Source organism: Motacilla alba, chromosome 1 (assembly GCF_015832195.1).
Source record: "Motacilla alba alba isolate MOTALB_02 chromosome 1, Motacilla_alba_V1.0_pri, whole genome shotgun sequence".
Classification (NCBI taxonomy): Eukaryota; Metazoa; Chordata; class Aves; order Passeriformes; family Motacillidae; genus Motacilla; species Motacilla alba.
The window spans coordinates 38027214-38043404 of record NC_052016.1 but is presented as its reverse complement, the minus strand read 5'-3'; the positions used below and the strand labels follow the sequence as shown (position 1 = coordinate 38043404).

Sequence of the window (16191 nt, the reverse complement as noted above, 5' to 3'; positions counted from 1 at the left end):
GCCCTGCCGCCGCCCCGCCCCGCTCTCCCGCCATTCCCGGCGCTCCCGCCATTCCCGGCGCGCCCGGCCCGGCCGCCATGCGCTCCGTCAGCTACGTGCAGTGCGTGGCGCTGGACTTCGCGGGCAGCCTCTTCCCGCACGCCATCTGCCTCGGGGACGCCGACAACGACACGGTCCGAGCCCCGAGCCCGGGGTGGGGCGGGCGGGGCCGCCTCGGAGACGGGGCTGGGGGGAAGCACCGAGCGGCCCCGGGCAGGTGCCGGGAGGAGCTGGCGGCGCTTCCAGCCCCAGGGACGCGCACGGGGCTTGGCGGGCGCCCGGACAGAACCCCCCAGGAGTTGTCCTGCAAAGGGAATGTTTGCTGGGCTGCAGCGGGTCAGGGCTTCCCTCGCCTTTACACGCTCCCTGGGTGATGCGCAACCAGAGAGGAGCTTAACCTCTGCTCGGTAGACACTCCCCTGTCACAGCGGCGGGGATGTGGTGGTGCTCTGCTGGGCACAGCAGATCACTAGCAGGGTAGAGCCAAGTCTCTGTGTCTCTTGACCCGTGTGGTGGATGGATGGATGTGCATTGGGAGTGTTGCTGTCAGCCCCTGAAATATTTGGTTTTGATTTGTCTGTAGCTAGGAAGAGGTTAGTTTAACCAGCCATATGTCAGTTGTTTCTCCTCAACAGTCAAGGTGTTCTACAGCCTTATCCTGGAAGGTGTCATGGCTAGTAATGCAGTAGGTTTAAAGAGATTACCCCATAAAAAGTTGTTCTGTAGGGTAAGGTGTGCAGGGGGTTGTGAAATGCACGCCATTTAAATACACAGAAGCATGATGCAGGAGATGGGATAATGGGAGTAGGCTCATCAGCGTGGGTGGTTGGTCATTTTTGGAAATCTTCTTTAAAGAAATAATCACCATTCTGAGATCCTTTTACCCCTTCAGCAGTGAGATTAAACATCCTGTGTAAATATGTTGTGTTCTTGCACTCTTTTCCTGGATGGTTGTATTTTTGTCATTGCCATCATCTTCCTTAGGTCATTCAAGTCAATCTAGATTGAAGGATGGAAGATGGAGTGATCATGATTGTTTTAACATCCAAGCATTATGTTAAAACAGTCAGTGATACAGCTCTGAAACAATGAGCGGAGAAGCAGTGGGTAATAGGATGTTGCTCTAAGGAGCCATTCTCCATTTCTTTTATCTGCAAGAATAAAATTAGGGCTTTTATATTTTCCCAGACCTTCCATTTTGATTCAAGATTGTCTCTTTAACTCATTTTAAGTTTTGCTGCTTCTTCCTACAGAGTGATTTTTAGATATGAATTCTGAAATTTTTACTGTTAATGTAATTGTGGATTTCTCCCTACTAACCCAATTTTCTTGTACAGCTGAATGAACTCGTGGTGGGAGACACCAATGGAAAGCTCTATGTTTACAAGAATGATGATAGCAAGCCCTGGGCTGTGCGATCTTGCCACGGAATGGTCAGTTCTTGACAAATTTTCTAAATGGTTGGGCCTTTTGGTGTATGTGCAGCCAGCTATCCTTGTCCTTTGCCTAGGAATATGTAGGCTGGAGAGGAATGGCAGCCAGAACTGATTCTGATGTCTTTTGTGTAATTATTCAAGACCCCAATTTTGCCTACAGCCCCTTGGGCTGGAAGTGATGACCAAATTAATGGACAAACATAGAAACTGGGCTTCTGTCCCACCTTTGCCCTGCTCTGTGCACTGTGGGGTTTGCCCCAGGGCTCTGGCCAGTTGTGTTTCAGTCCCTTGACTCTGCTATCCTTGTCCTTCTAAAGGCTGTTAGGAATTCAAGAAATTCTTTATGGGAGAGGAGGGGGTAGGGCAGAGGTTTATCCCAGGGTGCTGGGTTGGGCTGCTTTTTCTCATGGCTGGCCTTGTTTTCTTTTGCAGCTCACATGTGTCCGTGTGGGAGATGTGTGCAATAAAGGAAAGGTGAGAGGAGCCAAACTCTTCCCAGCTCTGTCTGTAGGGCTTGTGGGAGGTGTTCAGGAGATTAGGGTCATGTCATGTGCTGAGTGTGGAGGAGGACAGATTCCAGGTGCTGTCTCTCCAGGGTCTGCCTTTGCTCATAGAGTTTTAGCACTACTGTTTTTAAACTGTTCCTCTGTTTATATGTGACTGGTATTTTTCTGTGAGCCTTATGTGGTTTTAGAGAGCGAGGAAATCCATCCTATCTTCAGAGAGCACTTTTGATTTCCATGTGCCCTTGTGAGAGCACCACAAGGCTTTGGTGGTTTGAGGGTTGCTCCTTTTGCTCAGTGGCTTTTGCCTTTCTTGGGCTGATGTCTGCTGTGGGCCGTGGTCCTTCTGCCACTTGGCTGTGTGCATTTAAGGTCATCTAAACATGGAATAGTCTGGACTCCCAAGCAAATTCCACTGGGTCTGCTATGACTCCTTTTGTTGGATTGCTGTTTCTGGGGGTTAAGCCAGGACCAATGAGTCCAAAGGTCCCAGTTCAGGCACCCTGCCCAAAATACTGTAGCTGTGTTTCCTCTAGTGGGGAGCAGAGCTGACGTGGGCATTGAGAAAGCCACACATTGTTTGAGGATTGCGCACGTGTCCACTTGATACTGTAGTCTGACAAAGATGAACAGGAAGTTTGGACCCTGCCGGTAGCAGAGAAGTTCACGTGCTGGCCAAAAACTTCCTGTTCTGTAGCAATCATTGATCTTGATCAATCTACCCTTGTGTCTTCCTTTGCCCTGCTGTGGGACAGCTTCTGCAGTTTCTAAAAGAGGAAGAAGGAAAAGGTTTTTCTTTTCCCTCACAGAATTTCGTGGTGGCGGTGAGTGCAGAAGGCTGGTTTCATCTTTTTGACCTGACTTCTCTGAATTCAAAACACCCAGATGCTTCAGGCCACCACGAGTTGGCAGGGGCAGAAGAGCAGAAGCCCGTGTTCAAGCAGCACATTCCTGCCAACACCAAGGTCATGCTCATCAATGACATTGGTGAGCCACAGAGCTGGTGTGGGAATGCAGGGTGAACGGGTTTGTGTGTGAGGCAGTGGGGAGAGAAGGTTGGGGGGACGTGCAGAAGGGAATTACTGTCTTGCTGAAACAGACACCCCAACAAACCACAGCCAAGTCATGGAAGGGAGAAACAAGAATTTTAGAATTTTTCTGAGGTGCAAGCTTTCATTATGGTTGGGTTCCTCAGGGATGCTAACTATAGAAACCAGCAGAGTGGTCTCTGCATTTTTGGGCTCTTAGGGCTTGAGAGAGTCCAGCTGTCTTTTGCTCTTCCTTGCAGATGGAGATGGGAAGTGTGAGTTGGTTGTGGGTTACACTGACAGGGTGGTCCGTGCCTTCCGCTGGGAGGACTCGTCAGAGAATCCAGACCACGTTTCTGGGCAGCTGATCCTGTTGAAGAAATGGCTTCTAGAAGGTCAGGTAAGGAAAAAGGATGTTCAGAGCAGTACTTCTCATACAGTCTATTGCTGTGGGTCTTCTGGGCAGTTAGGACTTGCTGAAGTGAAGGAGAGATCTTGACTCCATTTCAGAAGGCTGGTTTATTATATTATGATATATATTACATTAAAAAAGACCACACTATAACTATACTACAAAGAATAGAGAGAAAAGAATCATCAGAAGGTGAGACAGGAATAGAAAGGAATCAATAACAAAGTTCTGTTACTCCCAGAGAGTCAGAGAGCTGCTGCCCCCTCGATTGGCCACCAAGTAGAAACATCCTACATTGACCAATCAAGAAAGCACCTGCTGCATTCCACACTAGCAGATAATAAATTGTTTACACTTGAAGCTGAGGCCTTCTCAGCTTCTCAGGAGAAGAAAATCCTAGCAAAGGGATTTTCACAAAATATCACAACCACAGAGTCTTCAAGAGGTGACTTTTTCAAAAGAAGCACAGAATCTCAGTCCTGTGAACAAAACAATTGTCGTGTCGATGGCTTGAGAGGAGATTTGCCCAGTGATTTTCCTGTACAGCTGGTAGTTGGGTAGAAGGAGTTGCTCTTGCCCGATGGGAGAGCATTAGTGGGAAGTACTAGTGTTGTTTCAAAGTGGCTTGTGGTAAGGAACCAACCTTTTACCGAACCTGGACAATTTGCTTCCAGCTGAATTTATTCAGCTGCTGCTCAGCTCTATCAGAAGATTTGCCATATTCAAATTTAGTTGCAGGGAGCACTGTAAACCTTTTGGAGTTCTTGACTCCATCCGTGTTTTTCCTCTGCCACTGTAGGTGGACAGCCTGTCTGTGAACCCAGGCCCTGATGGCTCACCAGAGCTGATGGTGTCACAGCCAGGCTGTGGCTATGCCATCCTGCTGTGCACCTGGGACACGGAGCAGCGGGACACAGCCACGGGAAGGGACGGATCTGCCCCGAGCAGGTGAGGGTGTTCCTGCAGGGAACATGAGCACATGCCACTGTGGATGCCTATTACAAGGAGGTGCCACCACGTCACTGTTGCGAAGCAGGGGATGCTGTCACTGTCCTTGCTTTGGTGACCTGCTGTGCTGCTGGCACCTCATCAGTTAAGCCTGCCTACACCTAAGCTTCCATGAAGACTCTTCATGTCTCTGGCACGAAGATGAACACTGCTGCTTTCCTTGTATCCCACTCTCTTCTTGAATTGGGCAAGGAGAGTGGCAAAACCAGCTCCCTCAGGGTTCCTCACTGCTGGGAGCTAAGGTAGGGAAGTGAGTGACCTAGATTTCCAGACAAAGGTCATCAGATTGCAGGGTAACAGCTGAGAGACAGGGACAAACCAAACACGCCTGAAGTCTGGGATAAAACTGGGCTCATTCACTTGTTTGTCTGCAGATGAGGCAATTGGAAGTTTTCCTAATGAGACCCCTGGTAGCCAGTGCTATAAATCACAACCACAGCAACCAGGATGAGCAGTGAGGTGCTTGTTACTGTCTTGGTGCTGGAAGCACCCTGGTGGGGAATTTGGGTGCTTCTGTGGTGTTCTCTGAGACTTCAAGGCAGACACAAAAAACTGCAGCAGGAGAGGACCTAGGCAAGTCTTCTTGATGTCTTAAGAGAACTCAGTGGAATGGTACCCTGTTAGCCAGAAGCTCTGCCCAGATGTAGTCTCTCACCAGCCTGTTCAGTCTGGGCAGATACTTTGTGAGAGAAAAGCAGCCAGGCTTTTCTAACAGTAATGACAAAAACTGTCCTTTTTTTTCCTTCATTGGAATACAGGCCTTACTGATTTTTGGAGGTTTTTTGAGCTCTTTCTTTTTTTTTTTTTTTTTTTTTTTTTTTTTTTTTTTGATGCATGAAATCATTATGGGTTTGTGTTTTTAAAAATCAGTATATTTCTTGAATACCTGGGTGGCATGCATTTTCTTCCTTTACCATTAAAGGGCTTAACCTGTTCACAAACTCTTCACTGTCTGGATTTGTAGAGCTTTGGAATACACTGCTCCTGAAATTGTTCTGAGACAGTCCCAGGTGTGGTTCCCTAACTTTTCCCTGCTGTCTTTCTCTTTTCCCCAGTGAGGCCCCTGTTCGAGATGTGATTCTACACCAAACATCTGGGCGGATTCACAACAAGAATGTCTCCACTCATCTGATTGGTAGCATTGCCCGAGGTGAGAGATCAGCAGCTTGGGGTCTCCAGCCCAGCAGTTGCCCCTGCTGGTTTTTCAGCACAGAATGAAATCAAATTTCCTGTGGTAGGAAAAAAAGCTGTGAGAGACAGCTGCAAGAACACAGGGATCTCAGCCTCTCTTAGCCAGCTCCCAAAGAAAGGCAGTTGGATATTTGCATGTGAGCTTTTTATAGCCTTTGTCCTTCCCTAGGTAGCCCTTGTCCTTCACTCAGCACAAGAGTTTTTCTGCAGCCTCTGCTGACCTGCATTTAGTCAGTTTGAATGGCTGCCATGCCATGCTTCTACAGATGCCCTTGATCCTTGCTTCTGCATGGCTGCAGCTTATGACTCCTTCTTATTCCCTGGATGCATCTCTTCCTTCCCACAGCCTCATCTTCATTCTTGCTTTTCAGCATTTGAATCTCAGTTCCTGGTGGCTCTGTGCTGCTCCTCCTTCTCCTGTGCAGCTCCAACCTCTCCATAGCTGCTTCCGTATTTCATCTGTATCATTGTCCTCTGTCTTTTTCCACTGTGTTGTGTTCATGTCTTACATCTAACATCTGCGCAGCTGCCAGCTTCTCTCAGCCCTGACGCACTGCTCTTGTGTTCAGACTTTTCTTGCATGCTGCCACTGCGTCCCTCCTGTAACTCCTGGTGCTCCGACCCGTGCCTGGTGCACCTGCTGAACCTTCTTTGGTACCTGTGGAGAATAAGCTTTCACTCCCCCTTGGAGTGTGTGGGCATAATAGAAGGCAGAAAACTCCCAGCAGAGATCACTTTCTCTTGTATTGCTCTGCCCAAGTATTGCCTCCCGCAGTGCTGTCTGAGAATGACTCAGCCTGTCCAGTGTAATTAGATGTTGTGGACAAGAGCAATCCACTGAACCCACCATCTTCCCATTCCTCAGAGGACCTTTCCTGCCCAGTTCCTAAGCTTGTCATGTTTTCAGCATCTCTGATGCTGCTGTGAGCAACGTGGTCAACAGAGCATGAAATCAATTATTTCACTGCATATGAAGCCTTGCATCTTTTGAGAAATGTCTGTGAAAAACGAAGGCACACAGAATAAGGGATGAAGAGCAGGCGGTGAAAAAGCCCATTGATGCTGCACCGTCAATAAAGAAGCAGCTGAAGAGTGCCATGCTGACCAGTTTCCAAGGGGGACACAGCAGATCTCTTGGATCAGAGCCTGTCTGGGTGCTTATCACTAGGGGCAGTTAAGCACCCAACCAACTGGCTTTTCTTTAGGCTGATCTGCAGAAATGGGGTGGTTTGCAGCCTGGGGGTGTGCAGGGGGCTGTAGCTTGGAGCTTTCTGTGGGCACTGGAGGTAGGCTCATGTTGTTAACCCACTCTGGGGAAACTGCCTGCTTGCTTTCAGCTCTGCTGGCTTGCCCCTGACTGCCAGGTTTCCTGGGTTCCTCCTCAGGGAGCCAGTGCCTCTCCTACGTTGTCACTGCAATGGTTAAATGCAGCTTCCATTGAATACTGCTCCAGTCCTCTCTCTGAGAGTGTCATATTTTTAAAACTTGACCTTGCATGTCTTTTCTTTTTTTAGTACCTAGGTAGAGAGTTTACTGAAGGGCTGAAACAGTCTGGTGGTCAGGGGACTTTCCTCTTCTGATTTAATTACTGACATTTGCTGTCCTGCACACAGCTGGGCAAGGAAAGGAGGCAGCATGGATGAGCTTGGTTTGGATATTTTTTATTGTTTTCAAGACAGGGAGGGGACGATATTTACAAAATGGCATCAACACCAGTAATTTTCTTTTGCACTTACAGGCTCCAGTGAGAATAGTGGCTCGGGTCTCTTTGCCCTCTGTACTCTGGATGGTAAGTCCTGCCTGTGTCCTGGAAGAAGACCTGTGGGGCAGCCAAGGCATATCACTAATTGAAAGTAGGGATCTAGGAGCTCAGTGCTTTTGATTTTTAAAAGAAAGGGAAGCTGGGCTTCAGAAACCCTTCAAGGGTCAGGCAAGAGAATTTGATTCCAAGACTCCTTCTGCTGGCATATTTTATATGAAGGCAGAGAGGGCACCGTGAGGAAAGATGCTTGTTTATGTTCCACTCTGTCATGGCCGGTGCCCCCTGCCCAGTACTGCTGCAGTATATCTGCATTATGGGAGCCTGGTAGGTGGGGTCAAGTGTCCAGTATGGATTCAGCAGCCAAGTCCATGCCTGTGCTATTAGCAGCTAACTCTCAGCAACCCTGAGTGTTGTAGAAGTAGGGCCTAGCATTAGCAAACATCTTGCTCTCTTTTACTGTTTTCAAAACAGTTGTTTTTTTTTTTCTTTCTTCAGGAACACTGAAACTGATGGAGGGAGCAGACAAGCTGCTCTGGTCTGTTCAGGTTGATCACCAGCTCTTTGCTCTGGAAAAGCTGGATGTTACAGTGAGTATCTGAGTAAGGCTGGGAGAGATGAAGACAAAAACTCAGCTTGGCTTTGTGTATATGAACTTAGGAAGGGCAGAAGGAGTATGACTCAGTTGGAAAAGGCTGGGATTATCTCAGGGTGACACAGAGTGTTCTGGCTGTAGCAGTACATTCTGCACTCAGGTCAATCTGCCCAGCTGCAAGAGGTTGAGCTGTGTCTGCCTGTTAGACCCAGCATCTATTTATCCATTCGTAAACTTTTGTCCTCCAGCTGTTTTTTGATCTTACTGCAAAGCTGAATGGTTTTGCTCACTGCTAATACCCTGATTGTCTAAAAGCTCTTACAGGAGGTAAGGATTGCCATATAGAAGAGAGATGAGCTCCAAGTGCAAAGTATCTGGATGAGATGTCCAGAAGTGACATCTAGACCTTAGTGCTGTGTCTCTGAACCTGCAAGAAAGATTCTTGGCTGTCCCTGGGAGTAGGTGATACCTGTGTAATATGCACTCCTCTGGTTCCTGCAGGGCAATGGGCACGAGGAGGTGGTTGCCTGTGCGTGGGACGGTCAGACGTACATCATCGACCACAATCGGACTGTGGCCAGATTCCAAGCAGATGAGAATGTCAGTGCCTTCTGTGCAGGTGGGAAGCCTGACTGCAAAGCCAGCCCTCACAGTGTTTTCCCCTCAAAGCTACTACTCCCATCTAGGAGACCCAGAATCCTTTGTCTGCCTGCAGTGGGGAATAATTTCCCTGTGTGCATATTGCAGAAGGCCCAGCTTGTCTTTCCTCTGGTGGCATCTGGGAAAAGTAAGGGTGAGAGAAAGTAATGCTGAGGCTTCTCTGTGGTGTCTTGGGGTTTTTTCCTTGTCCTTTTTGGAGGTGCTACAGTGGTCTCTTGTCCTCCACACTGCTTTTTTAATTTGCAGACTTCTAAGCTGTTCTTAAGTGGAGATATGGAGCCCATGGAACCAGCCTGAGTTTCGGCTCTGCCCAATCCCTTCTGTCAGAGCTGCAAGAAGCAGCTTGCAATTCCCCAAGCTTCATGCAGTTCAGAGACAGCTTCTTGGATTGTCTCAAAGGGACTTTGTATACCCAGGCCCATATCTCTGTCCGGGTGCTTGCTGTTTTCTGGTAACAGCTTTGCTACCTCATCATGAAATGTCAATTATTTGCTTTCTCTTTCCTTTTGGAAGCAGTCAGATCTCCCCACTTCTGCTTTTTGCAGGCCTCTATGCATGCAAAGAAGGGAGCAACAGTCCCTGCCTTGTTTATGTCAGCTTCAGCCAGAAGATCTACATCTACTGGGATGTGCAGCTGGAGAGAATGGAGTCCACCAACCTGTTGAAAATCCTCGATGGTGACCCAGAGTTTGAAAGTCTCCTGCAGGAGCTGGATATAGGTGAGTGCAGAAAGAGCGGAAGACATACAGAAAGAAAGAGGATGAGATGGCAGATGATGTGCTGGAAACCAGGGTATTTCTTGAGGAAGAGGCTTTCACACTGCCTGGTGAGAATGCCTAACAACCATTTTTTTCTCTTTTCCTTAGACAAAAACGATGTTGATGCTGTCAGAAACTTGATTCACAAAACACTCTATTTTCCTGAGAAATACCATCTCAGCAGCCCCTCACAGGATCCTGCTGGAACAGATTCTTCTGCCCACTGCAGTGGCATCCAGGATCCCTTGTAACAAGAAGGCTGACGTCTTTAATGCCAGCACAAGCTTGTCTGCAGCTGGAATTGGGCATCTGATGAAGATGACTGTTCTTTCCCTATCTTGTGAAAACTTCCAAATAGGAAAGGGTCTACAGGCTGTGAAGGGATGTTCTTGGCTGTAGGCTTGCCTGTGGGTGGGTTGGTTTGCCTTTATATGAGGCAGCTACAAGAAGAGAAAGTGCCAAGGATGCTGCATGCAGGCCTTCTGTTGCCAGTTTCCATATTCCTCACTAACTAAAGCGCTCCACTGGTCACTGTGAAGGAGCAGTGGGGTCACAGATGGAGAGAACAGCTGAGCCAAGTCCCCATTTTGACCTATTCTTACAAGTATTTCAGTGAATACTTCTGAGTTCTTAGCAGGATCACAGTGCAGGAAGTGGAGATGGAGGAACTGAGTTAGGGTGCAGGCATGGGCCTTCTCTCCCACCTAGGTGTATTTAAAGTAGAGCCATGCATTGTTTGTCTTTGCTGCTGCTCTTCTGCCAAGCAGTTTCTTGCAAATCACCTGTTCTGAGTAGCTGGAGACATGCACAATTTGCACTAATAAGGTGTGGAAGATAGCAGCTCCAGCAAACCCAGCTCTAGTCAAGAGTCATTGCTTGTCTCTGTCTTCTTGGGCAGGGTGATCCCAGAGAAGGCTATGACTTAACAAATCAGCTGTGAAGTGGTCGGTAAGACCAGTCTGACTTAACTGTGGATCTGTGGTGCTATGAGAGCTTGGCCATCCCACAATAAGCAGTGGAGATGCCACTCTTGCCTCTTGTTGTGGAAGTGTCATGCTTTGAGTCCTGCACAACTGAAAGGGGTGGGCTGGAAGTGATGCCGCACTGGCTGGCATGAGGAGTCTGGTAAAGGGGAGCTCGTTTGCAAAAGCCCAGGCATGAACCTTTCCACATGCTGTTGTCACTGTGCTTTTCCCTCTCTTAGCTTGTCTCTTGCCTAACTTAGCTTGTTAGGAAAGGGGCAGCAGGCCTACCTGCTGGCTTGCATCAATTATCCCCTCTCACTTGTGTGATGTTTTATTGGACATGTGTGATGGATGGAGCTGTCCCTTCACCCTTACAGCAGCCTGAGTCACAGCAAACACAATTCAGTGATCTGGAGCAAGTGGCAGCATTTAAAGATCCTGCAGGCGGTTGAAAACCTGCTGTGCTTTACTCTGCAGAATATCCAAGGGCAGCCCTAACTGGGAGAAAATGCTTTGTATAGAGAAAAGGATTGTCTTGCCCTTGGCTGAAAGTGACTATTGCTGAAGCAGCCCTGTGTGGCAGAAGGGCAGGATCTTTACATAATAAGCCTTAGCTATTCTTTGCAGTTTCCCTCTGTAGATTTATATAAGCTTTTCAGAGGATAGTGCTGTCTTCTGCATTTGGTAGCAGTGGAAGATGGAGCATGGAGCAGTGAAATGGTGTGGCTTGCTCTGTACCTGAGCTTGCTTCTCAGGCCACTCTATCTTCTGACTCTCTAACTGCAGTAGAAGTTTCTCTCCATTTTAATGGCCTTGTTGAGAAGCATTTTTAAATGTTCCTCTGTCCTACTAAGTGCTTGTGTAAAACTGAACCCTTCAGGCAGGACCTTTCAAGTAATAATAAAGTTTATTAACAGTGGTGTTCAGAGCAGCAAGGCTGGAGTCTGTGTGCTGTGGAGAGCTGATACCACAGGGACCATCTACTCGTGGGCTAAAGCGAGGAGTTTGTCTTGGAGCTTGTCGGACCTAGACTGTAACCTCAATAAATTGTCAGCTCTTGTGACACTGAGATGTGCAGCCACGCATCCCAACAGGAATCATCACCGTTGCTTCTGGCAAATAGGTCCTGGCAGGGAAACAGGATGACCTACACTCGTAACAGAAAAACTAAGTGCTGTCTGTCCATGCCAAATATAAATCTTTATTAGCAACACCAAATATAAACCTTTATTAGCAACACAAGCGCAAGGGGTGTACACATGGGTGCATATGGCTGGAACTCTTTTATGCAAAACAAACTTTGCTGTACAGGTTGAATGATTTCCAAGAGAGGAAGGTCAAACTGATCCACTGTTGAACTATTAATTGTTGAGAAAGAAGGGGAAACGGTTGCTGAGGAAGAGATGACATTTTTCTAAGAACCATCTTTAAAAGAAAATGTGGCAAAAGCCTTGCAAATATTGTGCACCCCAACCCTCTTTTGCTAGCCTGAGGATAAAATTGCTGTGCAAGCCCAGGCAATGCACACTATCAAAAGCAGAGGTGAGAAAATAGAGACACTACAAAAACATCCGTTCCCCAAAACTTTTCAGCTCTTAAAAACCATTGGAGGGGAAAAATACTAACATTTGAGGGCTTCCCCTGACAGTTTTATATTGCGTGCAGCACATAATAACTTGAAGATGCGTTTTGCTCCTGTGCCCCTTATGCACAAGAGAACATGAAAAGTGTCTACAGAAGAATTAACTGAACATCTGTACTGTTCCTTGGCCAAAAAATGGCTTTCCTTATTTTTTCCTGCCTTGAGCTCCTAAGTGCCAAATACTTGCTGAAGTCGGTTATTCAGGCTACTTCCACTGGCAACAGTTTCTCTGTGAAGTGTCCATCTTCTCTGGAAAGGAGCCACTTAAGGCTCTGTCTCTGGAGTGATGGAGTTACATTATACTTTCTTTGTAACTAATTGTCTCTTTGTCCTTGCCAGCTGACACAAGCCGAAGAGTTGGAATTAGAAGTGGTTCCTTCCCACACAGCAGAAAGTGTTTGCTGTATCCTTCTCTAGCAGATTGGCATAACCTGCTGGTGCTGGGAAACTTTTCAACAGGGCAGCATTTGCAGGACACCTTTGTATGTCCCAGTGCCAGCACACAGCAAGTGAGGAGTCTGACAGTATTCTCAGGCACTGGGGGTATTTGCAGATAAAGGATTCATGGCTTTGGTTCTGATGCTCAATTTACTAGCAAAAAAATAAAGGGAGGGGGTTGCCTTATCTTCCTGAGATGTAATAAACCTGCTCTCCATCCCTGCCCTCATTTTACGATGTTTCTGCTATAATTTAGTTATTTCTGTAACTCTTTAGGTGTATCCTGGCATGTGCCAGTGGAGTCTCTTGAAAGGAGGATTGAATGCAAACATAGGTACGTGGCTCAATGGTCTTCAATGCCATAGCTCACCTGCTGGTAGTGAAAGAGGGAGCGAGCCTCTGGGAATATGGATGGCTGCAGCTCCCATTCTGTTCAAAAGCAAGTAACCCCCAAGCTCCTGGAAGTGGTCCTGATTATGGCTTTGGCAGAGTGCATGTTCTCAGGAAGGACAGAAGTCCTTCTCCCCACCCCAGGGTGTATTGCACACTGTTCCAGAGATTTGCCATGGCAGGTGTTTCCCTGCAGACTTTTCCACAGCTGCTGTGCCCACTCTATTAGAAAGCAGCCCCGATAGGAACTGACCACCAAGGCGGTTCAAAGAGATTATCCCTAAAATAATAATATTTCACTTTTTATATTGAAGGGACAGGTCTCATCACGAGAAGCCAGTATTGGACACATACAGGATGTGCCTATGTTCTGCTCTGAGCTGGCAGTTTGTACTGAACTTCTGCTTTCTCTATGAAAGTGTTAGCATTTTTTGATCTTCATGAAAAAGACCTTTAGATTATTCCTTTGTTCCCTTTATCTCCCAAAGCTAAATAGAGATGATTGGAATTGGGAGTAGGGAAGTATATCTATATAATAGGCTTTTCTAAGAGAAACTACATTTATGACAGTCTTCAGCCTTGCCAGCCCAGTCAAAAATTACTTACTGTGCTTCCCAGTGTTGGAAGACTGAAAAATGACCATGTTTGTAGATGGGAGTTGAGTTGGCTTCTTTGAGATGTTGTAAGTCCTATTTTACAATCACGTTTTAAAGCCAAGACTTCCTTCTTTCACAATGGAGGTTGTGCTTGAGATGTAATGACACAAAAATGCTTTGGAGAAAGAAAAATATCTGTAGGCTAGAATTCAGAGTACTCATGTCAAATGCAGTAACTGGGTGTCATTTTATGCCAAGTAACTTGGGGAGATGAAAACCCACCAGGAGCTGTGTTGGTGAGGAAAGCAGCAGGTACTGACCCTGTAGGATTAGACGGTGATTTAGTGAATGGGGTGAAGTGAGGTGTCTGCCACGGCATCATGACCTGCAATTCTCATTTAGTCATATAAATGGGGTTTTTTTCTGGAAGTTCTGCGTGTAGCAAAGCTTGATGGGGAGGTTCCAAGATAACTGTTGGCAACAGATTCCTCAATGTCTGGACAAAGGAGACTTCTACTGAGTGGATCTGTATGTTCAACTGACATGGACAGGAGGAAGGTGAAGAGCATGTCTCCTGCCCTGGAGCTGACTTCAGAGCTGAGAAAAGAACTCACGCTAATGTAGTGCTTTCTTGGAAACATCCTCTCTGTGACTGAGAATTTATACGTGCAGTTGTTTACAACAAAGAGGAAAGGCTGGCAAGATTGTGGCACAATGTGGGAGTGTATTAGCAGCCAGGGTACAAGGCAAGTGCTAAAAGGATTCTCTAAAAAAGGAAAGAATTCCTTTTTGAAGGAAGTTTGTCACGTACAAATTTGTCATGTTCTGCTCACCAGTGTGAGCAGAAGAAAAGGAGGATACAAAAAAGGAGTCACTAAGCAGAGAAGAGAGGAATAGGTAGGGCTGGAGATTTTCACCTACTGTAGCACATTAATTCACAGATGAACCTGAACTGTTAGTGGTTTAGGATATGAGGCATGTGATCCACAGAAAGGTTTCAGAAAGGCTGGAGGATGTTCTGGATGTGAGCAAAAGCAGTTATTCCAAGACACATGCAGGAGCAGCACCTGGTGAATTCCAGCAGCAGCTAGTGTGCAGTATCTGCAGGGCTGCAAGTGACAGGCGGTAGTCAAGACAGAATTGTCAACTGAAAGTCATGGCAGTTTTCTGTAGGATCCCATCCAACACTCTTTTGAAATCTTTGGAAAGATTCCTGTTGGCTTCAGTCTGAAGGCTCCTACTCACCTGCAGCCTTGCCTAGCCAGGGTCCAGCTGCAGCACTGATACGGGGCACTGCTCTCGTGAGGCAGTGGCCAGGACTTGGAGCTGTTGGTGGCCCTCCCCTTCCCATGCACTTGTGAGCACCAGCAAAAGCTGTCAGACACTCTGGAAGGCAGCAGAGACCTGCCTGGGCATCAGCAAAGCCCAAGAAAAGCCCTGTGGTGCTCCACAGGGAAGCAGGGCCCCATAAGGGCCTGGCAAAGCCTGACAAAAACCCTGGGACACTGAAAGGCAGCAGGGCCCCTTGCAGGGCACAGCAAAACAAAGCAAAAGCCCCAGGGCACTCTGAAGGGAAGCAAGGCCTCTTGTGGGAATGACAAAAGCCATCAGATAGGGCTAAGTGGTTGTGGTTAGGTGTAGGGTTAGGGACAGGGGTTAGGTAGCTGTGGTTAGGGATATGGTTTAGAGTTGGGGTTAGGGGTTAGGTTTTGTTACATGGTTTGGGGTTTAGAGTTAGAGGTTAGGTTTAGGCCTTGGAGTTCAGGTTTAGGGGCTGGGGTTAGCTTCATGGTTAGAGTTTAGGGCTGGGGATTAGGTTTTAGGATTAGGGTTTATAGTTAATGTCTTTAGGTTTCTGTCTTGGGTTTAAAGTCAGATGGTACATATTGGGGTTACAGTGTTAAATTTAGGTGTTTTTTTTAATGTTATGTTTTATAGTTAGTAGATGGAGATTTGATTTAGGTGTTAAAATTAGCATGAAATTTTAGAGTTTGTTTTAGGGGTTAAATTTATGATTATGATTTAGTGCCTTCCATCTTAGATTTAGTGACATTGTTAGTGTTTATTGTTTGGGTTAGGGCTAAAGTCAACTTTTGGGTTGTGATTTAGAGAGTTTTTTTTTTTAATGGATCATAGAAATTAGTAAGATTTGTAATGGACATGGTATCTGTATGTATAGACTATTTGCCCTGTTTTACATGCTGTTTTTTAGAGGGCAGTGGGAGTTGGAAACTGAGTGAGTCGATGCATTTAGCAACAGGTGTTTTGTCTATCACAAGCAAGATTTTGTCAGCAGAATTGACCCAGGCACCACATAGACTGCAGCTAGAATACAAGATGGTTTAGTACAAGTGTGAGCTATCTAGACCCCTTGATAGAGATTTGAGAAGCCAGTCAGGCATGCAAGTGACACAAATCCAGGAGGAATTACTGCTACTTTGGAAGACAGGCTCATGTAGCAGGCATGCTTTCCTGACTAAATGAGAGAACCATTGGTGTCACTCGAGAGATTCATGGAAAGCAGTTCATGCAGCCAGAAATAGTCAGATGCACAAGTAGAAGAGTGGCAGAGAAGTCAAGGAATGTATCAGAAGCTGTAAGATATGATGACTAACAGGAGAAGTCTGCTGCTCCTTGTGGGAGCAGCAGATGCCAGTCACGCCAACTATCACTGGTAAGTGAATCCCAAATTATGTCAGCCAGGCTTTACTCTGATGTCCTTAGCATGTGTTAAACTACAGCATACAGCTGTAGAGAAAATAACTAACAAA

General features: G+C 46.8%; 1 protein-coding gene across 1 annotated transcript; it reads left to right on the top strand.

The window, feature by feature from the left end:
- Positions 1–21: 21 nt before the first annotated feature.
- On the top strand, positions 22–11282 carry ITFG2 (integrin alpha FG-GAP repeat containing 2). The gene is made up of 12 exons (XM_038152765.1): positions 22–173; positions 1377–1472; positions 1908–1949; positions 2788–2965; positions 3267–3406; positions 4218–4366; positions 5482–5576; positions 7356–7406; positions 7875–7966; positions 8473–8590; positions 9177–9350; positions 9498–11282. The coding sequence occupies exons 1-12, from the start codon at positions 78–80 to the stop codon at positions 9638–9640; spliced, it is 1374 nt and encodes a 457-aa protein (XP_038008693.1). The 5' UTR covers positions 22–77; the 3' UTR covers positions 9641–11282.
- The last annotated feature ends 4909 nt before the right edge of the window (positions 11283–16191 follow it).

Excerpts from the sequence above, each read along its gene's own strand:
- ITFG2 (XM_038152765.1), top strand. The coding sequence starts at position 78 with ATGCGCTCCGTCAGCTACGTGCAGTGCGTGGCGCTGGACTTCGCGGGC. Across the intron at positions 1,473-1,907 it reads TGCGATCTTGCCACGGAATG|CTCACATGTGTCCGTGTGGG; the intron begins GTCAGTTCTTGA and ends TTTCTTTTGCAG. Across the intron at positions 7,407-7,874 it reads TGCCCTCTGTACTCTGGATG|GAACACTGAAACTGATGGAG; the intron begins GTAAGTCCTGCC and ends TTCTTTCTTCAG.